The sequence below is a fragment of the Triturus cristatus genome, chromosome 2_1, assembly GCF_964204655.1.
Source record: "Triturus cristatus chromosome 2_1, aTriCri1.1, whole genome shotgun sequence".
Taxonomy (NCBI): domain Eukaryota; kingdom Metazoa; phylum Chordata; class Amphibia; order Caudata; family Salamandridae; genus Triturus; species Triturus cristatus.
Genome location: NC_140581.1, coordinates 223,040,167 through 223,065,751, shown reverse-complemented (window position 1 = coordinate 223,065,751; position 25,585 = coordinate 223,040,167). Strand labels below are relative to the sequence as shown.

At 48.6% G+C, this 25,585-nt stretch overlaps 1 protein-coding gene across 1 annotated transcript in view; it reads left to right on the top strand.

Annotated features, from left to right (window-relative positions):
• Positions 1 to 25,358, top strand: part of FECH (ferrochelatase) — a 258,404-nt gene extending 233,046 nt beyond the window's left edge. The window contains exons 10-11 of the mRNA XM_085630172.1: positions 7,468 to 7,527; positions 24,125 to 25,358. Coding sequence (XP_085486298.1) covers positions 7,468 to 7,527; positions 24,125 to 24,259 — 195 coding nt within the window. The 3' untranslated portion in view covers positions 24,260 to 25,358. The remainder of the gene's footprint in view (positions 1 to 7,467; positions 7,528 to 24,124) is intronic.
• The last annotated feature ends 227 nt before the right edge of the window (positions 25,359 to 25,585 follow it).

The following is a 25,585-nucleotide window of genomic DNA, read 5'->3' as shown; positions in this document are numbered from 1 at the left end:
TTCCTCTGAACCGGTCTCCTTCAGCCTGGATGTGCTCTATAGTGTATGCTTTCATTTTGGAGGTGGTAGTTCTTCCCCTGCTGAGCAAAGGCTTCATATGAATGATGACTCTGAAAAAAAGAGGCACTGGGTTCGATTTCCTTTACTACTTGGTTCCCAAGGAGGTCACAAGTCTGTAATCCATCCCAGACCTTCATCTCTTGAACTTGTTCATTCGCAGCACAAGTTCAAAATCTGACGTGGGGCAGGCCTTGATGACCCTCAACATGGGGTAATGGCTCTCTGCATTAGTAACTTGCATTACTACCATTTGAAGTGACGACTGCCCTGTGGGTCTTTACCAAGCCTTTTGGTCTTCCAAGCAGGGCAAATATAGCCGGTTGTCTTGCTAGACTTCATTGCTGCCAATAATGCAGAGGAATGTATTCAAATGCTTGTGTATGTGACCCTGATTTTCTCTCTTGGCTCACATTTTTCACCAATACATCAGCATCATTTTACATGTTTGCAATTTCCTACCAGGAGACGGCACCACATTGGTGACAGAGACTTTCCCCTTGTCACTACTAAATTATATATTGTGCTTCCATACTGTTTCACTTCCTTTAGAGCTAGGGGTCTTATTCAGTGTTTGGCAGACAGGATACTCCCGCAAAACGTGACATACTTGTAATAAGGCGAACAGGAAATCTGCCACATTTGTGACTCGGAGTATGTCATCCGCCATACTCTAAGTAAGGCTTTTGGCTTTTGGCTTTCTCCTCTGTGAATCATTCATATTCAGCCTCTCTGATGTTTTATCCTGAGAGCACCTAGATACTTCTCGAGTTGTAACTTTAAAGATGGAAACCACTTCACTCTTCAGGGACTCATGAGATGGAAGCCACTCGTGTCACTGAGACCCTTTCCCCGCCTTTCAGAATCAGAGCTTTACATGTTAAAAAAAAAAAAAGTGCCCTGGTCCAAGATATTTCTTAGAAGGCCATTGCAGCTTGCACCAACCACTGTACATTCCAGGGATGCCAAATGCTAGTACCGACTGTGCCTACCAACAATGACACTCTTAAAGAACCCCTCCCAGACGTGCGAGTGACTACCATTGCCTCCCAGCCTTCCTTAGCACCCGTTTTATCCCATCTACGTAAACACAAGTTGAGTGACTGTTGGTGCATAATGGGCGCAGTTTATTCACAAACATGGAACTTAACATCGCATTTTAATGGTTATTCGTACGCTCCATAATTTCAACACTTCATCACTTCTGTCATGTTTATCGAAACGTCTGATTAAGTGTTCGCAGCCTGTAGGCCTCCCTGCTACCGAGATCTGAGTGGTTGCCCGCCGGGCGTTGCCTGGGCTGCAAATGCCATGTTCGCCTGCTGCAGCCCCTTTACTGGCCATTCACCTGCTCCCAGTGCCCCTGCCGTAAGGCATCCTAAGGACACTGCGCGAGCGGCTTCTCTTACAATGCTAGTGTGCTTTCTTGGCTGTCTAAGTGTGCTGTCTCCGTGGCCTCTGTAGTGTCTTGCGAGACACGTTCTAGTGTCTCACAGGAAGCTGTAATCCCAGCCACTCCCTCGCAGGCTGGACACACTGCACCCACACACCCATCCATCACGGGTGCCACGAGTGACGTGGCCCCGGCAATAAAAGAGCCTGAGCTCACGTGCTCGAGGCCAGTTTACTGTACCATAACCCCTGGTGCCTGTGTCTGTCTTTGCCATCATGTGGGCCTGAGGCCCGACACCACATTGGCGACGAGGGGTTCTGACCCCATGCCGTGCCACCTGCCTTTCTCAGCTGTGAAAGAGGTGGGAGAGCTCCACAACCGGCACATCGCCTCAACAAAAGGGGTAACTGCAGCCGTGTCGGACGGAAGAGTGAACGGCAAGGGTCCGTCTTCAAAATCCTGCCGTCTGTAGAGCACAAACTGCAACCCCAAGTAGGACAGGGCCCATGTCAAACAAGCCCAAACCTGGTGCGGTGCCCGCAAGTTGCCCGAGCTTGCTGCCACGTGTTCCGGCAAATAGAGGAGCAATCTACCAGTAAGGCACATGAAAACCCCAGCCAACACCTCATGTCCCAGCGGAGCTCCTGCAATGACATCGCCTCCTGAGCTGCAAGCGGTCTGCAGAGAGCATATTCCTAGAGACATATCAAGTACCCGCATTGCCTCCCCTACCTGCGGAAACACACGCTATCGACTCCGCCATGTGTCCGGGAGGAAAAGGAGGGTGAGGCGACTGCACACCGATGTTTCCTGCATGCCGGTGTGCTATCGAGGTGTGACTGACTAGTGCCTCTAGAGGTGACTGCTGACGCCGCTGGTCGCCTCTGCAGCCGCTGTGGAAGTGCCGGGAGGGGAATCGGCACGCTTGACCAGGACGAGGTGGCCTAACTGGGCCCAAGCAGGAGATCAGAGGCCCCGGAAGTGCGCCCGCATGCCCCGCAGTGCAGATGGACAATACCCGCCACAGCTGCAAACATCCGGAGGCCGCACCCACCTGGTGTGAGGCAGTGAACCGTGCGGTGCCGGAGAGAGTCAGCGCGGCCTGACGGGTGGCACTCAGCCGTCTGCATTGGCACTAATTGACTGGTGGTGCGGCACCCCACAAGCAGCAAGACCGAGCCTACATGGACTGCAGGTGCCCGCAGGCTGCAACTGCACCGTCTGCACAGTGGTCAATGTGTGTCCGCGACCTCAGACCTCAGCGCAGCCTCAAAGTATAGTTGCAGCGCTGTTCCATTGTACCAGAATGTGCGTGCCCCCACTTGGCACTGGCATCCACAGCCTTCATGCAGCAAGTGAGGAAGGCTGCAGTGACCACTAGTGTCACCAAGCGGCACATAATCGCACCGGGACAACGTCCCACACCGGCACCTACAGCCATGCAGCCCGCAGCTCGAGGAAAGCTGTCCTGACCCTCTCTGAAAACGTCCGCAGCGCCACTGAGTGGTCACTGAGCCACACCGCATACAAGAATTGTGGCCTGCACGAAGCAAACACGGAAAAGGAATCGCAGCAACGCGTCGGGAGGCTGCACCTGCCCTGCGCGACCCTGGCATCTACACAGTATTGTTTGCACCGCACCCCCAGGAAAGTTGCTGTGGCCCCTAGGCTGACGTGGTCCACAGTGAAACAGGCAGCACCCAGTAACATCGACCGGGTGAACGGCAGATGACAGACAAGCCACCCTGCCACCCAGCATAGTCAAGCAACAGCTCGCAGTGCCCCTACTTACCTCCACAGAACACTCGTAGCAGCGAGGGTAGATTCTCCACTTTGCATGCCAGAACTGCAGGGCCGCAGTTCCAGGAAACACTGCCGGGACCTGCTAAAGAAGCGCTGCACTGCCATCTAGTGGCCACCAGTGCTACTGCAGCCAAACCAACCAAGCACACTACAATGAAACTACCTGCAGTCCGAGACAGACTACCATACTCTTTAAAGTTACCCAGTGGCACCACTTACCGGGGAACGTTGTCGGAGGCAACCTTGACTCAAAATAGCAGCAAGTGAAAACCGTGGCCTGCTAGCACCACAAACTACCTTTCACCTGCATCACCACCCCAGTGTAATTCCCAGCTCCAGCAAACCTGCTGCCTCATGGAAAAGAAGCCACAGTGCCTTAGGGGTGGTGCACAACACAGCACCTCCACACAGCGTGCACAACGCTCGCAGCAAGAGGAAACCTACCAAGGGTCAGCGGAATGCCCTGCACAGCCAAAAGAGCCACAGAGACACAGGAGAAGTAGCCAGCGGCAATGTGAATGCTTCCATGCACACACAAAGACCCCAAGAAGACTAAGAAGCCCCAGGACACAGACTGGCCGTTCAAGCCAGACGGTGACACTCACCACGGCAGCAGCACCACTGTGGACTCAACACTGCTGCGACACGCATTAGTAGCAGAACTGACACGGCCAAGACAGTTGACGAGTGCACCACATGCCCCAACGGGCCGCCTATACTTTCAAAGGAGAAAAACGGTTGCACGTCACCAAGAGCCCCAAGGAGCCCGAAGCCTCTTCAGCCCAGGCAAGCGCCGACTAAACACAAGCAGCAACACCAAAGACAACTCCCGCCAGCAAGAGTGGACTACCAGCCAGACAGCAACGTCTCAAGGTCGCTTTCCCCATAAACAGCACAAGAGAGACTGGTGCAGAGCGCGCACCACACGTGGCTGCCCAATGCCACCGCCAGAGATATACCACTCGCTCCTACTGATGTGCAGACATGACCGCAAGCTACATTACATGCACACCAAGTGCCAGAAGAGAGCGCCCGAGAAGAAGACTGAGCGCACTAGGTCAGAGGTGCGCAGAAGGCCGCACCAGCGAACCTGACTGCACAGACAGCACCCAGGAGACCTCTCCACAAAGAAGCACTGCTGAACGTAGGTATGAGAGCACCCACGTCTCCACCACCCCAGCGAAGACCACACAACCGTGTCCTCCTCAACACTGCCTCAAGATGGAGTCGGCGGTGGCCCACGACAGGCAAGAGAGGAGTCGCACACACCACGTGGCAGGCCGCCACAGCAACAGGCGCTCCAACGCCAGCAACACGCGACTGGACGTTGCGTTGCCCAGCAAGCAAGGAGCGCGCCGGAGCGAAGGCAGAAGCTGGTGCCATGGCAGCGCCTCCTCGAGGTCTAAGCGCAACGCCCTCGAAGAAAGAAGAGTGACAGCCCTGTCACCCTGAAAACCGGATAAACACAGGTGGGCTGACCAGACCAGCAAAGGGAGAAGACCGAGGACTCACAGCGAGCCAAGAGCACACCCTGACATACCAGACAGCCACCAAGGCGGACCGACGTCCCTGGGTACAGCTCCACAGGTGAACCGAACCTAAGCAGCAGCAAGCGCAAACCGTGTCTCATCCCTACGCTTCCCCAGGCGACAGTCCATCCCCAAGCGTCGGCAGTCTAAGTCAAGTGGTATCCCTGCTCCTGTCCGCAGATGCCACGGGTGAAGATCAGCTCTGAGTGTCCCTCCTCACACCGCTTCAAGATGGAGTCGGCAGTGGCCCCAAGCCAGGCAAGAGAGGATCAACACACTCTACGTGTTAAGCCGCCACAGCCACTCAACATCAGCAAGGCGGAGGCACGTGGCTGCCCAGGTCCATCCTGACATCCAAACTCTCCCAGCAAAGTCACCACCACCTGTCATCCCGACTCACCACATGGCTGGCAACTATCACCACGTCAGCCATCAGCACATGCGTCAAACATCACTCCCCGAGTACCGATGAAATGGAGTCCGAAACTGTTGCCACACACACCAACTAAAAGAAACGAGAAGCCGCCTGTGAACCTGGCCTACACCGGAACCGCGGCAGCGAGTGCAAGTCTTGACCAAGACTCATCCACCCGGGAGGGTTGTGCGTGCGACCAAGCAACGGCTCCTCGGCGGTCCTGCAGCTGCCCCCAGACGGCACACAAGCAGCTGCCCCAGCGCAGCATTCCTACAGTCCAGCAGCAACCCCGACGACAGGCTTCCCCAGACGGGAGAGCGAGGAGAGACATTACCCTACCGACATGGTACCAGTCGCAGCCAAGCGGTTCAACAGGGACAGTCGGTCCAGCATCACCTCTGTGAACTCCCATTTAAGACTCCATCCACGGTCATGACGCAGCACGCCAAAAGGAACTGTTAGAACTCACCACAGACCATCACCGACGTCAGCCAAGAGAAAGCCATGCAGGACAGCAAGACATGGCATTGTCAGCGAACTGACGGTATGCAGCGGACGTCTCCAAGCCAGCAGTCATGTCCTGAGTCCCTCAGGTTAGATTACGGGTGTCTGCCGAGAAGGTCCTGCTGCCAGCCAAGTTCACCAGCCCATGTCTGATGTCGTCCGGCCACCTGACTCGAGAGACTGATGGACCCTGTGGTATTTAGTTAATTAGTTGTTTCTTCCCCACAGGTTGGATTGACACTTTGTTTGTCCTTCAATAAAGTTGGGGAGGAATGTAGTGTCCTGCGAGACACGTTCTAGTGTCTCACAGGAAGCTGTAATCCCAGCCACTCCCTCGAAGGCTGGACACACTGCACCCCCACACCCATCCATCACGGGTGCCACGAGTGACGTGGCCCCGGCAATAAAAGAGCCTGAGTTCATGTGCTCGAGGCCAGTTTACTGTCCCATAACCCCTGGTGCCTGTGTCTGTCTTTGCCATCATGTGGGCCTGAGGCCCGACACCACAGCCTCCTTGACTGCTTGTAACCTGCGGCTGCGATGCCAGCAATCCGGTGTGGGTCTGTGGGCCAACGTGGAGAGGTCAAGGTATGTCCAGGGAGTTGCACCGTGCCCTTTTAACCTTCTTTTGCCATTGCGCGCGTCCTTCTGATTGGGCCACATGGTTCAAACCCCCACCCCCAATCGCCTGCTTTCAGTTTTCGCTGGCTTGCAGTGATTTGTTGCGGGCTTACTGCCTTCCATGTCCTGGTGGTGCCGCCCTTGGGAGACGTTGATCGCGGGCCACTCATTGGTCCGGCTTTGCCTTTCCGTCCCGCGACTTATGTTACAATATGGATTATTCCTCGGCACCCAGACCTATCGGAATGGAGTGGATACACTGGTAGTATTATATTGAAATGTTAAACTCGCTGCTGCAGTACTCTTTTAAAAAATAAATGGACAGTGCGACCATGTGGTATATTAACATTTCTATGTTCCGGTGTTAAGAAATAAGTGACGGTGCCGATTACCGGCAAACACCAGCACAGATTATGGACTGTTTGAATGAAACATGAGCACCTTTGCTAGCGTTGTCTTTTATCACCATTAGAGCTGAGAGTCCATTCAGGTCCCACGTCTGCCCTAAACATATAGTCACACTTCTGCCCTACAGATATCTCTTTGCTCCGCCGGAATGAACCATCCGCATGTGGAGCCCCTACTGCTCGCATCTGTGTGCAGTGTGCAGGTACCGATTGGAACCCTGACAAACCCCCTTAAAGCCCATTTACTGCTTTATCCTTCCAAGGTCGACAAAGCCAGTACCATTGAGTTGGCTGCTGTTTGTAACGGTATAGGGACCGGACCCGTTCTGTGATAGGATACGCTTTTCAATTAATTTTTTTAAATCTCTCCATGCACATTCATGCCTTTTAGTAATAATCTGTTGAGAATATTTGTACCTTTTTCAGTATGAGATTGCCAGTATGCTGTTAATGAATGCCACAACCTACAGTTCTGGAGCATGGTCTGCCGAATTACAGATGACTTAAATAAAAGACCCCGATTATTCATTTTAAATTCCTTACCAAATAAAGATAGAGAGTAAGGTGAAACGCACCAGTGTTTTCTGCTGACCGATTTGCACACCGATTGTAAACATTTGTTTATATTTTACTTAACTTTGTATAGCATTCCTTCTTGTAGAGTTCTGTGATACATAAGTAACTTGCCTTTGCATAAACACTATAATGAACAATACTTTTATGTTTGTTTTGTTGCAGTGTGGAGTTGAAAACATCAGGAGAGCGGAGTCTCTAAACGGCAATCCGTTGTTCTCAAAGGTAATATAATGCTAAAAGCAAACAGGATAATTTTCACTTCATGGCAACTTTTCTTTTTTTAATACAAATTCTGTATCCAAGATGAATTCTGGTCCTTTAAAAACATGATTTATTCGGAGGTACTTAAAAAAAAAAAGTTGCTTGTATGTTCATAGTTTAGTAACTTGTGCCTTAAATGTCATTAGCTGCCTTACATCGATGCAAACAAAAGTCCTGAGCACTGGCTCCTATGTGTAGTGTAAGGAGGGCCACATGAACTGCAGGAGGCTGTAGAGACTAACTGGGAAGGAGCATCTGCAAGCAACTGCTGTGAAATAAGCATTGGCAAAGCCAGTAGGTCTCACAGTGCAGTCATCACACAACTTTTTGTGCTGTGCCAGTGCTTTTTGTCGATGCTGTTCCACATCCTCAAAAAAATATATATATATGCTTGAATGCCGATGAGGAATAAGATTTTGTAAAGTATAAGCCCATAGCGTAAAGGAAGTAAAAACTTGTATCTTACAATACCTATACATACATTAGGTGCAAAATACCTATCAAAAGCTGCAATTGCTATGTCAAAAACATTTTCATCCCCACTACCCAGAATCAGTGGTAACTGCTCAAAAACCTTCAACCCCAGAGGTCCCACCGAATGTAAAAATATAAGTTTTGTGTCGGTGACGCACCTGCACCTCGTGTGCTTGTGGTGTCTGGAGCACAACCACGACCCAAAGTCGTACTCTGACTGCTTGGCCATGCACCCGAAGACTTTGCGGGAGTGGTCCTGAAAGTTGTTTGAGGCCCGGCAGTCAGCTGCACATCATTCCCGGTCTCATTCGAGAGGAAGGTCTTGGGCCCGTTCACAGAGCCTCGACTCCTCGTCACACTCCAAATCATGGAGGTCTTCGGGTGAGTCGAAACACAAGAAGAAGGCAAAGAAGCATAAGTGCTCTTCACCTTCTCCCCATCGGACAGCTGACGCGACGTGGGACTCGGAGCGTTGTCGCTCAAAGACTCCGTCTCCGGCACCTGTTTCAGGGACGACTCCGCACCTCCCACCCTTTCCGGAATCCGGAGCATCCCCTGCCCAACGTAAGCAATTCTACGAGGTCTTACATCTCGTCTTTGGGCAGCCTGACTCCGCTGGCGCTCCTTTGGGCCCCGCGGAACGGGTTGGGGGTTCTGGGCCTTAGATGGTGGCTCCGGCAGGCCTCCACGGATCCAGGCCTGAATCCAGATAGACACCGGTCGATCTTACTCAACTTCCCCAGTGCCGATCCCATCGACGACGCCCCCCGCGACGCCATTCCCATCATCTTCCACAAGTTGGACCCGAAGCCGGAACGACGTCGGCTGACGTCGGAACCGATGTAGGAGGGTACTTTTGTTCCCTTGTTCATCCCTGGAGTTTACTACCAACCAGAGAGTAGTGATGAGGACTGGGAGGCGTCGCTAGACCCTTTAACTGACCAGGTAGAACTACCGGACTGGCGAGAGGAGCTGGGTGATGCCAGTGGTCTGAAAACCTCTCCAGACACTGGTTTGCTTTCTCTCTCTACCATGGCTACGGAGGCGGGAGTGTCCTATGCTGTGGTGGTGAGAAGGGTAACCGAGGTCTTGGGCCTTGAGCTTCCTTCGGTGGCAGTCAGGACTAACCTACTGACAGAGGTGCTTCAGCCTGCGGCTTCCTCTTTCGAACCCTTATTGCCGTTCAGTGAGGCCATCACTGATGTCTTCCTGTGCACTTGGTCCAAGCCCAGCACAGGGGCTCCTTAAGAGAAGACAATTGTCCGCCACCACTACCCTGCCCCGGGCGACCCAGTGTCCTTGGTCCCCCAGTTGTCCCAATGCTTGGTGGTACAAGCCTCTTCTTCTAAAGGTGCATTCCCTTCTGCCCCTTCAGATCGGGAATCCAAGAAGCTGGACCATCTTGGGAAGCGTATGTTCTATTCCTTCAGCTTGGCACTGTGGTTGATAAATACTGTGTGCCTCTTGAGCTGCTGCTCCCATACCATCTGGGATAGAATCGCCCAGGTGCTGCCTCAGTGCCCGGAGGAGACCCGGGCCTTTCTCTCCCAGGCAGTTGCAGATGGGAGAGATGCAGCCAAATTCCCCATTAGATGTGGACTGAACACCACCGACTCACTGGGCAGAACGATTCCCACGGCAGTAGCCCTTAGACACTACGCCTGGTTAAGGACATCTCGCTTTTCGGGGGATGTCCAGTCAACTTTGATGGACGTGCCTTTTGGTGGCCGTCGCCTTTTTGGCGACAAAGCAGACTCGGTGCTGAATCGCTTTAAAGATTCCAGAGCAACGGCCAGATCTTTGGGCCTCAAAGCGCCTTCTTGTCCACTCCAGTCTGCTTTTTGTCCCTTTCAGGGCTACGGAAGGGGAGCCCAACCACATCCGGCCCAGTCTAGCCACCGGTTCATGCAGGCTGCGCAACCTCTGCGTGGCCGCGGACGTGGGACCCAGGTACCTTGCGGGTCTGAAAGCCAGCGGGCGAGCCAGTCTACCTTCCCATCCCCTGCCGCAGCCTCAAACCTTCCTAGTCTGATGTTTCAGGCCCATCAACGGCCAGTTGGAGGCAGGATTCCCCATCACCTCCTCCACTGTCAATCTATCAAGTCGGACACGTGGGTTTTGCAAATCTTTTAAGGGTCTGCTCCCTCCCCTTCGAGACTACTCCTCCCTCCATGCCACCGTCTTACGAACGCAGGATCTTTTGGCACTTCTCCGCCAGGAAGTCTTAGCTCTCTTGGCCAAGGGAGCTATAGAGAGGGTCCCTGTGCCAGAAGTAGTTTGTGGTTGCTAATCGGGTGTTCCCAAAGGTGATGGCCGTGGTCGCAGCTCATCTGCGCAGATCAGGGGTTCCAGTCTTCCCCTATCTCGACGACTGACTGTTGAAGGGGGGCTCGGCCCAGGCTGTCTCCCACCTCTAGACTCTGTGGACCTCCTGTAATCGCTGGGGTTCACTATACATGTGCCGATTTCACACCTGACTCCCTCTCAGACACTCCCTTTCATCTGAGCTGTTCTGGACACAGTGCAGATTCGGGCCTATCCTCCTGAGCAGCGAGTCCGGGATATTCGGGCTATGATACTGATATTTCAGCCTCTATACCGGATTTCGGTGAGAATGACACTGAGGCTGCTGGGCCTCATGGCCTCTTGCATCCTGCTAGTAGATCATGCCAGATGGCATATACGGGCTCTGCAGTGTGACCTGAAGTTTCAGTGGGCGCAGCATCAGAGCAATCTTTCAGACTACGTTCAGATCGCAGAGGGAACTGCACAACAACTGCAGTGGTGGCTAACGAACAAAGATTGGGTCAGCGGCAGATCCCTCACCCTTCCTCAACCATATCAAACGGTGGTGACAGATGCGTCACTCCTGGGATGGGGCGGCCATCTGGGAGAGGCTGAGATCAGAGGCGTCTGGTCTCTGGCGGAGTCTGGCTCCAAATCAACCTGTTGGAGCTCCAGGTGATCCAATTGGTACTGAAGGGAAAGTGGTGCTGGTGTTTACAGACAACACCACAGACATGTGGTACTGCAACAAACAGGGTGGGATGGGGTCGTGGACCCTTTGTCAGGAGGCTCTTCGCCTCTCGACATGGCTGGAACATCAGGGCATGACCCTGTTGGTTCAACACCTGGTGGGTTCTATGAATGCCAGGGCGGACAAACTCAGCCATCGGTGCTTGGTTGATCACGAATAGCGTCTTCACTCGGAGGTGGTGCAAGGTCTCTTTCAGCGGTGGGGAGAGTCTTGGTTAGATCTGTTCGCCACCTAGAAAGAATGTGCAATGTCAGCAGCGTTGCTTGTTGCAGTTTCCAAGGAGATACTCACTCGGCGACACTTTTCATCATGAGTAGAACTGTGGCCTCCTGTACACCTTTCCGCCTGTACCACTTCTGTCCTGAGTGCTCTAGAAGAACAAGTACAACCGGGCTCAAGTTATTCTTGTGGCTCTGGACTGGGCATGAAGAATCTGATACCCCGAGCTTCTGAGCCTGGCCATTGATCCTCCGATCAGACTGCCCCTTCAGGAGGTTCTTCTGTCGCAGCAGGAGCGGGACGGTTCTCTACCCGAACCTGTGGAGATTGAGCAGCAACAGTTGTCTGTAATGTCATCTTGGCAGCCAGGTGCCCCTCCACTAAATCGGTATACGCCTGTAGATGGAACACGTTTGTGGCATGTTGCACAGCAAAGGCTGTGGATCCTCTTTCTGCCCCTCTTTCAGAGGTCCTTTTGTATATACTTTCTATGGCCCAGCAGGGCTCTGCTCTGGGCACTCTTAAAGGGTATCTTGCAGCTATCTCTGCTTTTCTTCGGCTGCCTGATCAGCCATCCTTGTTCAAGTCTCCTATTGATACTAGGTTTTTTTAAGGGCATTACTCCTCTTTCCTCCATCTCCTTTCATAATGCCACTGTGGGACTTGAATCTTGTTCTCACATTCCTTATGTGTGCTCCCTTCGAACCTCTTCTTAACTGTCCTCTCAGGCTCCTCACATTAAAAACTGCCCTCCTTGTGGCCATCACCTCTGCTCGCAGGGTGAGAAAGCTTCAGGCTCTGTCTTCCAAGCCCCTTTTCTTCTCTGTGCATCCGGACTAAGTGGTGCTTAGAACAAGGCCTTTGTTTCTTTCTAAAGTGGTTACACCATTTCATGTAGGACAATCTATCACTTTATCCACCTTTTTCCCACCACCGCACCCTTCCAAGGAGGAGCAGAGACTCCTCCTCCTGGACCCTAAACGTGTGCTGTCATTTCTACCTTGACCGCACCAAAGATTTCAGGGTGGATGATCAACTCTATATTGGATATGTATGCGCCATGAAAGGCTGGGCTGTTCAAAAACGTACCATCTCTTGATAGGTTGTCCTTTGTATAAAGATCTGCTATCCTTTAGCTAAGACGGATACTCCAGTGGGGTTGCATGCCCATTCCACTAGGGCTACGGAAGCACGCACTGCATTGGCACGTGGAGTCCCACTACTTGATATCTGCCAGGCAGCCACGTGGGCATCTCTACACACTTTTACCAGAAATTACTGCCTGGACAGCCAAATCCGGAGGTATGGCTATTTTGCCTTTCGGTCCTCCAGGACTTTCTCGTCTGAACTTGGTTCGCAGACCCTCCTCCGGGGATGGTATTGCTGGGGTATGTATTCTAAGGTAAGGAATCTACAACTGTCTCTTTCAGATGAAGAAGTTACTTACTATAAGAGACATTTGTTAATTGTAGATTCCTTACCGCACCACCCATCCTCACCGCTCAGCGAACTGATTTCTAGGGATAGGGTCTCCCACACAGGGCCATAGCTGTGGCGGACCAGTGGTCAGTGTCTTGCATCGCTCTGCGCTTCCGGTGTGGAAAATGGTGTCAGAACTGATGTCAGTGTGCAGGGGTGGCATCTAAGTAGGCAGCGCAATGTTATTCTGGTGACCACGCCCCCGCCGACGGGTGCGGTGTCGACCGACGCCACCTACCGTACTGCTAAAGAAAAATCTCCGGACCTAGACTGACACCTGGGGGAAAAGTCTAAGGTAAGGAATCTACAACTAACATATGTCTCTTACAGATACATCGTTACCGAAGGTAAGTAACTTGTTCTTCACCCTGTTCTTCCGCCCAATACAGCCTACAACATGACCTTTGTCAAGTCTCTTCAGCCATTGGTTATCTTCACTCTGAGTGACCACATTCTGCAGTTTTATAAGGAGCACATCCATAAACAAAATAATTCCTTTGAGTGCAAGGGACTTTAGTGGCAAAGTATGATTATTTTTTTTTTTTAGCAAAACATACTTTTGCTTTTAACCAATGTTTTCTTTTTTTAACTGTCTGACAGCTTTCCCAGCAATAATGTTTTGCAAAAATCATGACAAAACAAGCGTTGCTTAAGCCAAAAAGCCAGTGGCCAACACCATACCTATTGGCTTTGTTAATGCTTGTTTGAATTTTATTGCTTTTTATGAGTTTTTCTTCTTGAAGCCATTTAGGGAATTCTTAGTGCTGATGTCAAGTTTTTTTGTTGATTTTCAACCATTTTTCCATAGACTGTATAGCTTTCTCAGGAGAAACACTTTCTTTATTCTGATCTCTGCATCCTGTGCCTGCCTGACAGCCATTTGCCAAAAGAACAGATGATGGACGGAATGCTGAACAAATGAAGCATTCTCCTCCAGTCACAGATCTGCGTTAAATCCATTGTATTTTTGCTCGCCACGCCATTCTAGTTTAGACTCAGCCATATGCACATCAGTCTTTACCCTGCTTCTCATGGAGCAGTCCAGCAGGAACTGCTAGCCAGGTTCTCCCTGGAGCGGAAACAAGCATCCTGGGACCGGTTTCAGGGTATCACCCCTTATCAGCCAGGCTAGCTTGAATCTGATGGCATAGCGAGCACTTAGGGTGGCAATTGCAAAAAGATAAAAATGATGGACGGAATGCTGAACAAATCAAACATTCACCCCCAGTCACAGATCTGGGTTAAATCTGTCTTTTTTTTTTTTGCTTGGCACACTATACCAGTGTGGACCCAGCCATATGCAAATCAGTCTGAACCCTGCCTCCCATGGGAACAGTCCAGTCCCAACTGCAAATAAACAATGGATTTAACCCCAACAAATCTATGAGAACTTTCAAAGACTATGAAAGGATTGCACTGAGAGGCAGAATGTTGAGCGCTTGAGACTTCCTTCTGAAAACTCTGCTGCACCCTCTATGGAGGCTAAGGAGGCTAGGGCAGCTTCTGCGTCAACCTCAGCACTCTATGGTGCTAACTGAAAAATAAAATGAAAAAAATTGGCAATCAGCACTCCAGTATGCTTTTCAATAATCAACCTCAAGGGCACACGTAATTAATCTCTAATGCTGCTAAGGTATTCAGTGTCTAAAGGTAGATGATTGAGGCCAATGAGAATGTCATCCTACTTACTGTCTTCTTTGCTGTTGAGAGAAAAAACGACGGACCATCTAACACTGAATAAGTATGTAACTCTTCCTTTGTCAGAAGGTCCCACAGGCAAAAGAGTAGAGACTATTTAAGAATGCTGAAGACTGTTGTTGACAATTTGCTGCACCCATGTCCATCGCTTCTCCAGTTGCTTAACCAGTCACTCTCTGCCAACATCATCTCCTGTGGTATCACCGATTGTGCTACAACTGCCTGAAATGGTTGCACAACGAGTTACATAGTGAAGTATCAGTGAAATGCACCTCATCACCACAGAGACATTGCAGATGTACTCAGCATAGGGAAGATGAAAGAGGAAAGAGACATTTCCAGGACTATGGGCAAGATACCTCGAACTTCTTTGACTGACATAACCAGAACAGATAGTAGTTTTCCTTCACACTCTAAGTGCCTGGGGCACCAACAAGTGTTTTGCCCGAGGATGACATAATTACATTACACAGAGTCTTGGAATAGGGTTTTGACTAAGCCACCTACCCTTAACATGGAGTAATGCAGTAACTGTTTCAATTCTTTATTAAACTGCACATGGAATCTATCATAGCCTCCTCATTCGCTCCATATTCTCTGATTTTTCTGGTACTCCGGATCTAACTCTGGATACACATCCCCAAATGAGCAGCAATGCCCCATCTGCCTGACAAGTGATTTCTACAACGTGTAGGTCAGTTGTTCCACCCCTGTATATTGCCTCAGTTAGTGACTCATAAACTCTTCTTTAAATCCTCCATTGCTAGGGGCCTAGAAATAATAAACTGGCTTTTTTATAGTTTGCACTTAATAGAAGATTATTGACTGTACCTGAAAATCACCACACTAATGTGATAGTGATACTTTCCCACTGAGATGTATAGCCTGATTAAAATGAGATATTATATGAGTGAGTCTTCCCGCAGACTCCCTACCCTGTGAATACTACTCGAGACCGTTCAAAAGCTTTTCCCCAGCAATGACTTTCCACCATCGGCAGGCTGCACTCTAGTTGCAGCTTTGCCTCGCAACATGACGTCACTGGCCAGACCATACATTCGCATTTATTTGTTTGTCTGCTTCTTTGACATGGTGTGGAGCGCTTTCTGTCTCACTGACAAATTCCCTAGCTATTCGATAGCAGCTGGTTCAGATATCTACTCAAAGGGCTTCAGGTTTTAAACCTCGCAGACGGTGCAGCAAGAAGATATCCATATAGATGGCTGTGATGACTTTATGTTGTGTCTGGGTTCAAGAGGTAACGTGCACTGTCCCTCTTGTGCCTCCCATGCACCCAGAGCCATCAGAGAGTTCCAAATGGCACTTTCTAGGGAACATTCTCCTAATAAATCTTCCCCCAAAAAACAATAAAGCACTACAAGAATGAGAAGTCCTCTACTTCGCCGAGAACTCCTCTACTCGTGACCCAAAAGTTCACCCATTTGGGGGAGATTTTCTGTTCAGATTCAAAGGCCTTGTCTTTGGACAATGGAGATAATGGCTGTATGGATGCTGCTGCCTTAGGAGCTGACCCTTTACTGCCACTTTATAGTACTGATATCAGAATTTACTTTGACTTGCAAAATTCAAGTGGCCTAGATGTTTCACCAGAAGGGAACATTTCCTAACCCTCTGCCCCGGTTTTGGAGGAGGTCTCTTCTTTCACAGCAGTTGATTGGAAAGCAGTGGTGCCTTTGAACTCACCTTGCCTAATGTGGAAGTGAAGTCCAACATTGTGACTAAAATTTTGCAGTCCACCACAGGCTCTTCTCTTGCTGCAGTAGTCTCTATAATTCCTGCTAGGGAGAAAAGCTTTTCAAGCACAGCAGTCGGTAGGCAGACTGCCAGATTCCATAGGCCTACTCCTTGTGACCTGCCCATTTTGTCAGCCTATTCTACAGCATTGTACAGACTGGTTGGTCAGATGTCATCTTCTAAGGAGAACCTAATTCCGGTCCCTACAGTATGTCTACATAGCGCATCTAAGAACCTGGAAGCCCTTCATGGCAAACTTTTTGCCTCTGGCAGTTTGGCTGTCCGCACAGCTATTGCTGTCTGCTTCTAAGGCTGTATTGTTCATGCTTTTTGGTAACTGGCAAAACTTACGGTTGTCAGTCTGGCAGAGCATATGATAAAGCTGCGTTGCTTTTTCGCTCATGCCTATCTTTCTCAACCAAAGTGGTTTATGCATTCCAAATGGCCCAAACTATTGCTCTTTTCTTTTTCCTTGCTTCTCCATGTCAAATGAGGCAGGCAGAACAACAGCATAAGTTGGATCAAAGGCATGCTATGTCTTATTATGCACATATTAGCACCGAGTTGACGATCCGCTTTTTCTGGGCTGTACTGGATCGAAAAATAACAAGGCAATGACTAAGCACATTATTTTGTGTTGTGTCATCCCTTGTGTCATGATTTGAGATACTTAGGCCAAAAAATGCCCTCTAGAGGGCATTCATGCTGATTCCACTAGGGCCATTGCTATTTCCAGGGCTCTTTTCAGGGTTGTCCTGCTTGCCGATACCTGCCAGATAGCTACTTGATTGGAACTGCATAATTTTGCAAGGCACTCTAGCATGCGGTGACAGATACTTTCCCTAAGCTGTGTTGTATGATTTTCTTGGTTAATCAACACTACTCAGTTCCACCTCCCATGGAGGTACTGCTTTGGTACTCATTCATAAGCTGAAGAATCTCATGGAAGATGTATCCATCTTAAGAAAAAGTTAAATACCCCTGCTAATGATCTGTTCAAGGCATATGAACTCTAGATCATATGCTTTAGCATAGATCGCCATCTAGTGTTGGGTCCGGATGTATGCACTTTGTGCTTCTTCGAAGAAGTCTTTCCAGTCATGAGGTAGGTGATTCCTCCTTTAGCTGATAGTGCGCATGGGCATCGACTCCATCCCCAGATTGTTTTTTCCGCCATCTAGTTCGGATGTGTATTGCTGTGCTCCTGTATTGTTGTCGAACACCTTTGACACGCAATCCTCTACCCTCGACGGTATTGTCTTCGATCGCGGTTTCCCATTCAACGCGTATCGTTCAAACTGAAAAACCCTTCGATCGGGAACTACGAGGTGGGCCGTCAGGCCTACCCGTGCCGACAACGCCAATAGTAGATGGAACGGACTCCATTCAAACTATGTCCCAGGTGTAGTGCTAAATTTCCATGCACCGATTTGCACGAGGTTTGCAACCTCTGCTTATCCCTGGAACACGATGAAAAGGACTGTGAAGCCTGTCCATCATTCCGATCGGAAGAAGACCATTCGTGATCGTCGGGCTCGACGACACAAGTTGCAACGCGGTAGCGGCTCCATACCGGACATCTTCGGAGAAGATTCAGATCGTCCAGCTGCCGAAGCCGAGGATGAAGAACTGGTCTCTGTGTCCAAAGCCGACTCCGACATTTAGGAAGAACAGGACCTCACTCAGGGTCAACGTACCGTGAGTACAAATCCCCATGTGCCCACTCAATCAAAATCTAAGGCTCCGGTTTCACCTTTGCCCTCGGGCTCAGGTTGGCACCGAGAAAGATTCAGATGCCCCGCCCTCCAGCCCGGCTATGAAACACAAACGCAAGCCTTCTGGCTAGTGCTCGAGCCAGCCCCATTCTGGTGCCGAACTAACACCCTCGGCACCGAAACACAAGTCAAAGCACTTGTCAGTCTCCACACCGTCGGCACCAAAGACACCTTCGACACCGAAGTCCTTGGAGCCAAAATCCTCCAAATCTAAAGATTCGGAGCCAAAATCTTCCAAACCTAAAGCTTCGGAGCCAAAATCCTCGAAACCGAAAGCTTCGAAACCAAAATCGACACCTAAAGGGTCGGAGATGAGATCCACCACGCCAAAAAGCTCAGAGCCAAAACCTACAACTCCAAAATCTTCTGCGCCCAAACCAGCTAAAAAGCACTCAAACTCAAAACATTCCACCCCCAAAGACTCTCAGCCCAAATCTTCTACGCTGAAGTCCACTCCTAAAGAGAAAGATAATCCATCCAAAGAGCCTCGGTCCGAAGACCCATCTCTGGATCCAAAACAAGAGACTAAGTAGTGATCCTAAAACTGGACACCTCCTGGCCACTCTTCCTAAAAAACGGAAGCTTGATCTCTCAGAGGAGCCACAAATATATCTGAACAAAAAGGACATGGGTACTAACCCTTCTCCCCCCTTACATACCTCCCTCTCCTCCTCCTAACCCCAATGTAATCATTACACCATCAAATTCATTACCTCCTCCACTATCACCTGACACACAGGATGAAGATGATGGGGATGAAGAGCAGGATATGCCACTACATCAGGACATACCACAGGACAATGGGAGAATTATGATAGGAAACCAGATCATGAAAATGACCCTGACCTGTATCCCTCCAGACCCTCCCCACCTGACGACAACATTGGCTATTTTCAGCTTATCAACAGGGCTGCTCAGTATCACGGGTTGGAGCTTCATACAGACCCTCTATAAGAGGATTTCTTTGAGACACTAACGTACTCACAAAGGTCTACTAATACTCTACCAATGCTCAAAGGCATGTTAAAACACACTGTTGAGGTATTCAACGACCCCGTTAGATCCAGAATACTCACACCTAGAGTAGATAAGAAATACAAGCCTGCTCCTACAGTCCCTGTATATATTAAAGGTCAGTTGCCCATAGACTTTCTTGTGGTATCTAACGCTCGCAAGAGAGCTAACTCTCAAACCACAGGCGACGCCCCTCCTCTTGATAAGGAGTCTAAACTCATTGATGCCTCAGGCAAAAGAGTGGCTTCGCAGGTGGCTAACCATTGACGTATTGCCAATGCCCAGGCTCTCTTAGTACGCTACGACAGGGCTCACTACAATGAGTTGGAAAAACTCACGCAACATTTGCCAGATCAGTATAAAGCCAAAGCTGATGACCTCATTCAGGAAGGAAAGCTTATTACTAATACTTCCATCAAATGTGCACTCGATGCGGCAGACACAGCATCTTGTGCATCAACACTAGCATACTATTGCGTAGACATGCTTGGCTTAGAATCTCTGGATTCAAGCAGGAAGTACAGTCCTAGATACTTAATCAACCTTTTGGAGCATCTTTTCGGACTAACTGTTGATATTTCCTAGAAAAAATGAAAAAAGACACGGAAACTGCAAAATCCATGGGGGCATTGCAATTACCCTCTAGTAGAGGTTCTTTTCGCTGCTCCTTTTATAGGGGTGGCTCAAAAACAGTGTCCACAGAGAACCCCTCCTCCTCTTATAGGGGTAACAACCAACCTACCTCCTCCAGAGGTTCTTTTCGGGGAGGCTACAGAGAAAATAATAATAAGGGAAGAGGCAGAGGCAACACTCCCCGCACTTCCCCTGCCAACAAACAGTGACTTCCCTCCGCTACCCCCAATCATTCCTCTCCTGTCGGGGGACGTCTCTCACAGTTCCTACCTGTCTGGGAGCCAATTTCCTCAGACAAGTGGGTAATACAAATTATCCAGTATGGTTACTGCCTAGAAATTACCTGCACTCCCCCAACTAATCCTCTAAGAGAACGTGCAATGTCACCAGAACATCTCAACCTCTTAAAACAAGAGGTTCTCTCTCTGTTACAAAAACATGCGATAGAACCAGTCCCATTACATCATCAAGTGACCGGAGTATACTCCCTGTATTTCTTAATTCCAAAAAAGGACAGCTCCCTCAGGCCTATACTAGACCTCAGACAGCTAAATTTCTACATTCAGTCACACCACTTCCACATGGTCACCCTCCAACAGGTGCTCCCATTGCTTCAGCAAGGCGACTTTCTATCCACCCTAGATTTAAAGGACTCCTACTTCTATTATCCCATTCACCCGGTTCACCAAATATATCTCAAGTTCGTGGTGGACGGACAACATTATCTGTTCAAATTACTCCCATTCGGGTAACTACAGCACCCAGAGTCTTCACCAAGTGCCTGGCAGTAGGTGCAGCTCATTTAAGAAGACAACACATTCACGTCTTCCCTTACCTGGACGACTGGCTAATAAAAGCCAGATCACAACGCAGCTGCATACACCACACTCACAAAACAGTTCAGCTGCTTCACGATTTGGGATTCACTGTAAATCTCGCCAAGTTTCACCTCCAGCCGTCCAACACGCAAGCGTACCTAGGAGTTACAATAGACATCGTAAGGATCTAGCATACCCCAAACCAGTCAGGATACGCAACATACAAAATCTGATATCACAATTTCTGCCCCAACAGTCACTGCCAGCCTGAGTGTTCATGCAATTAATCGGCATGATGTCTTCTTGCATTCTAATCGTTCCTTACGCAAGACTTCAAATGCGTCCCCTACAGGAATGCTTAGCACGTCAGTGGAACCAGGCTTAAGGTCAGTTAACCGATCTAGTGTTGGTGGACGGCCGCACCCATCGCTCTCTTCAGTGGTGGAATACACAAAATCTTTCCAAGGGCGGCCATTCGTCGACCCGGTTCCACAGATAGTGCTAACAGCAGACGCATCGCTCACTGGTTGGGGAGCTCATCTTCAAAAGCATACCATTCAGGGCATGTTGACCCTACAACAACAAAAACTCCACATAAACCATCTGGAGCTACTTGCAATTTTTCTAGCATTGAAAACTTTTCAATTGCATCTAGTAGGCAAAGCTGTCCTGGTTTGTATGGACAACATGACAGCAATGTACTACATACAAAAACAGGGGGGGGGCACTCTCTACAGCTTTCACAACTATCTCAAAGCATATTGAGATGGGCCATACCTCAAAAGATATATCTCCTTGCGGAACACCTCCCAGGGGTAAACCACCAGATTGCAGATCTGCTCAGTCGTCAAAGACAACAGATCAACGAATGGGAACTACATCCTCAAGTTCTCCTCCCATTCTTCCAAATGTGGGGCTACCCAGAAATAGATCTCTTCGCCCCACACCTCAACGCAAAATGCCCAAGCTTCTCGTCTAGGTATCCTCACCCATTGTCCAAAGTCAATGCACTATGGATAAATCGGTCAGGGAAATTTGCTTATGCTTTTCCACCTCTCCCACTAATTCCATTAGTGGTTCGGAAGCTCAAACAACATTCCCTGACAATGATCCTCGTTGCTCCCACATGGGCTCGACATCCATGGTTCACAACTCTGTAGGAACTATCAGTAGTTCCTCACCAAAAAATACACCTCTCACCCAAGCTTCTCACTCAGAACCATGGAGAGATAAGACATCCGGATCCCAGTCAACTCAACCTTGCGATTTGGCACCTGAAGTCAGAGTTTGGCTACCTTAACCTTCAGCCAGACTGCATGAACTTCATTAAAGAGGCTAGACACCCTACCACAAGAGCACGCTATGCAGCAAAGTAGAAAAGATTTGTAATTTACTGTTCAAACAAAATCAGTCCACTGGATGCTTCCATCCAAAACATCATTTGCTATCTATTACACCTACAATGTTCTAACTTAGCATATACATCTATACGCTTACACCCTGCTTCAATAGCTGCGTACCTACAAAACAGACAACACTTGTCTTTGTTTTGAGTTCCTGCTATCAAAGCCTTCATGGAAGGACTCAAAAGAATCATTCCTCCTAGACTTCCACCCTCTCCAGTGTGGAATCCTAATATAGTCCTTACAAGACTCATGAGTCCACCCTTTGAGCCATTGCACAAATTCGAACTACCATTTCTCACCTGGAAGGTAGCCTTCCTTATAGCCATCACATCTCTTAGAAGCGTAGGTGAGCTCCAGGCATTAACTATGCAAGAACCATTTTTACAAATTCACCAAAATAAAGTGGTTCTTAGGACTAACCCCACATTTTACCTAAATTCGTTTCTGCATTTCATCTCAACCAGTCTGTTGAGTTACCTGTTTTTTTCCCTCAACCAGACTCAGTGGCAGAACGTGCTCTTCGCACATTAGATGTAAAGAGCCATACTATATTACATCGAGAGAACTAAATTGTTTAGGAAAACTAAACAACTCTTTGTTGCTTTTTCACCCTTGCATAAAGGCAATCCCATATCCATTGCAGGTATTGCACGGGGTATAGTTAAGTGCATCCAAATATGCTTCATTAAAGCTAAGCGCACCCCTCCGGCCATGTCTGCTATATTGATGCCAATCTCCCCGGACCATTGTGGTGTTGTTGCCTATCTGTGGGACTGAGATGGGTTTTTCCTGTTTGTGTGTTTGATCTACTGGCTACGTGCCACACCACCTTAGATCTGTCAATCAGTTGCTGATCTGTCAATCAGTTGTCTCAGGCCTAGGTCACAGGGCCTGCCTGACCACGTATTTCTGACTCTGGGTTGATGGTAGAAAGCATATCTGGTAATTTCGACAACTGTGATGCGATCTTGTTTTATATATTCATGCATCATTGTGTACATCTACGTTTGCAATATTAACAAGGGAAGTAATGCACCTAAGGATAGTGAACAAGAAGGATAATGGGTCTCAAAACATTCTTCAAGCAGGAGAGTTCTGATCCATTGTAACCTCGATGCATCAGGCACAGGACTTTGAGAGATGCGCCGCCATACAGGTAGGGACTCAATGTGGATGTGCAGCCCTCATAGGGGAGGATTGAGGATATAGTTACTAGTCACTCACATAGGGGTGCATAGCCAGAGATGCATAGGGGCACAGCATAACACTCCCACTATAATTGACCTGTGAACTCAAACTGTTATATTTTACTACGCTTAAAAGTTGACGGAACAGTGCATCCTACAATTATTTATTACCATGCATTCAATATTCCTACAAATATGCAGAGATATTAATGGTCCAGCAGCCCAGTGTGTCTGGGTGGCAGGTGGCTTTGCGAGTGCCGCTGCTACTGCGGGAAAGGAGCTTGCAGGGTCGGCATGGCATTAAGGCGGAAAGAATGGAATTTGAAGGCATGGTGAAGGGGACATAGCAGCAGCAAGCTCCTGGTGTAGCTGCACTGTATACCATTGTCTATGTAGTGCTGTTCGCAGACGTGGATTAATGCACCTGCAATGCCATGATTAGTTGTCACATACTACATCCGGGTTCTCCAGAGTCGGTCCTGGAGGGCCGGATCCATGCCAGATTTTTAGTATATCCCCATTTAGTTCAATGTAGTTATCTTGCAAATCTGGCATGGATCTGGCCCTCCAGGACCGACTTTGGAGAACCCTGCTACACATTGCCAAGGATGCCATTGCAGAGTTCTCAAGTTTCCCAGGTCCACGTGTGAGTATCTCATCCAGTCCAGGTTTTTGAGTTTCATGCTAATATTTGTAGTCCTGAATATAGAATGGTGTACAGGCCTACTGGTATTTTAATGCAGAGGAAATGCTTGGACTCAAACTTGAGAGCTGAGCCCTTATTTGTTAAGTCAAAGTCGAGGACTAGGAGCAGGGCATGCTGTCGTGCTGACTCTGCACAGTCCGGCTTTTCTACTTCACTGAAATCATGCCTGTGTTAGTGCATGCCTTGGGCCCACCTTCTATATAGGTAGTTGTTGAGCAGCAGGAAAGCCGAATTGTTTTGTGGTGTGTCATCGAAAAGGGGATAGCCTTCAAAGATACCGATACGCAGAAAGTCATGCTTGTAAATGCTCAGTTACATTCAAGAATGTAATTTAAATATGTATCTCTCTGTTTTTAGGCACTGGCAGACTTGGCCCATTCCCACATCAAATCAAACGAAGTATGTTCCAAACAATTAACCCTACGGTGCCCACTTTGCGTGAATCCTGTCTGCGGAGAGGCCAAGTCCTTCTTCTCAAGTCAAGAACTGTGACGTTAAACATCTAGGCGCTAGCTGCAGAGGAAGACCGCCTGAGAGTGCAGGGCCTAAAGCACCTGAAATGTCGCTCCATATTTTTCCTTAGAATTTAAGACCAGTTGTATTTTGTATTTTTTTTTGTACTACTGCTTCCTTCCATTTTACTCCAATGACCACAACCATGTTCCTGGAGAGGTTCTATTCTGTACATAAGAGTCCGACATTAACCACTAGAAAAACGTGCCATTAAAATTCCCCTGGTGGACTTTTTCATGAACTTTTGTCACATCAGAAAAGTGTATATTTCAGCCTTCCATGTAAATGATCAAATTAAAGTTCATATGAAACGTTTTTAGATGCAAAAAGATGTTTACATCTTGAGTTATTACAACTGGGTACCTTCCACCCTGTGCCCTAAAACATCTGGTTTGCTCTGGCATTGGCTAGCAAAGACCATTTGTAGAGGCAATACTTGAAGGCAGCATGCATACACAGGGACATGCGCTATCAGGTAACTATGCATTGATTCTTCATGTTTTACAAATGTTAGAATATGTTGTATTAGCGCAGTATTCATGTGCTGTTAATGTGTACACGTGTCTTTCAGTTTTATAATATTAAAGTATAAGCACACTTAGATGCTGTGAACAAACTGTTTTCAAAGTAGTGTAGACTTGGAATTATTTAAAGTACCCGTTCAGACTGCTTTGAATACAGTGTGTCAGCGTTGTTCAGAGTAGGCCTCATCCACAAGGCTTTACAGTGGGTCCGGCCTGTCATCTTTGGTGACATTTTCAATGGTACTTGAAGCCCCAAGAGGGATAAAGTGCAAGAAAACATCAATTTGCACGTTATTGATGGAAATAATGCAATAATGATGTATCCAGGACCTCAGGGATTCAGCACCTTCATTGTTCAAACCTACCTAAGTAAACAGGTTGCAGTCGCAGAACAGCGTCTTTCGCCTAAAAGTTCAATTTTACTCTTGTGGGGTCTGTTAGAAAGTCTATTTGGATTCAGTTTTTGTCGGTGGAGAAAAATGAAATATCACTATGAAGATGTATCTCTGTAAGTGCCCCTGACGTGAACGGAACTTGAAAATAAAATCTGAAAAGAATTTGTGTTTTACGGAGCGGTCAGTTCTTCCTAAACCTTTGTCATTCCATCTAGCTCTCAAGTCTTTGCTGACTTCTGTCACATCAGAGACAGTCTTGGTTCAAATAGGCTACACAACTACCATGTGTATCTGAGCTCATAGAGAGGAGCAAGTGTTTGAAGATAGACCAGGAAGTCTGGGTGGTGCATAACCATGGATATTACCATAAAAGTGTTGCTGTCAAT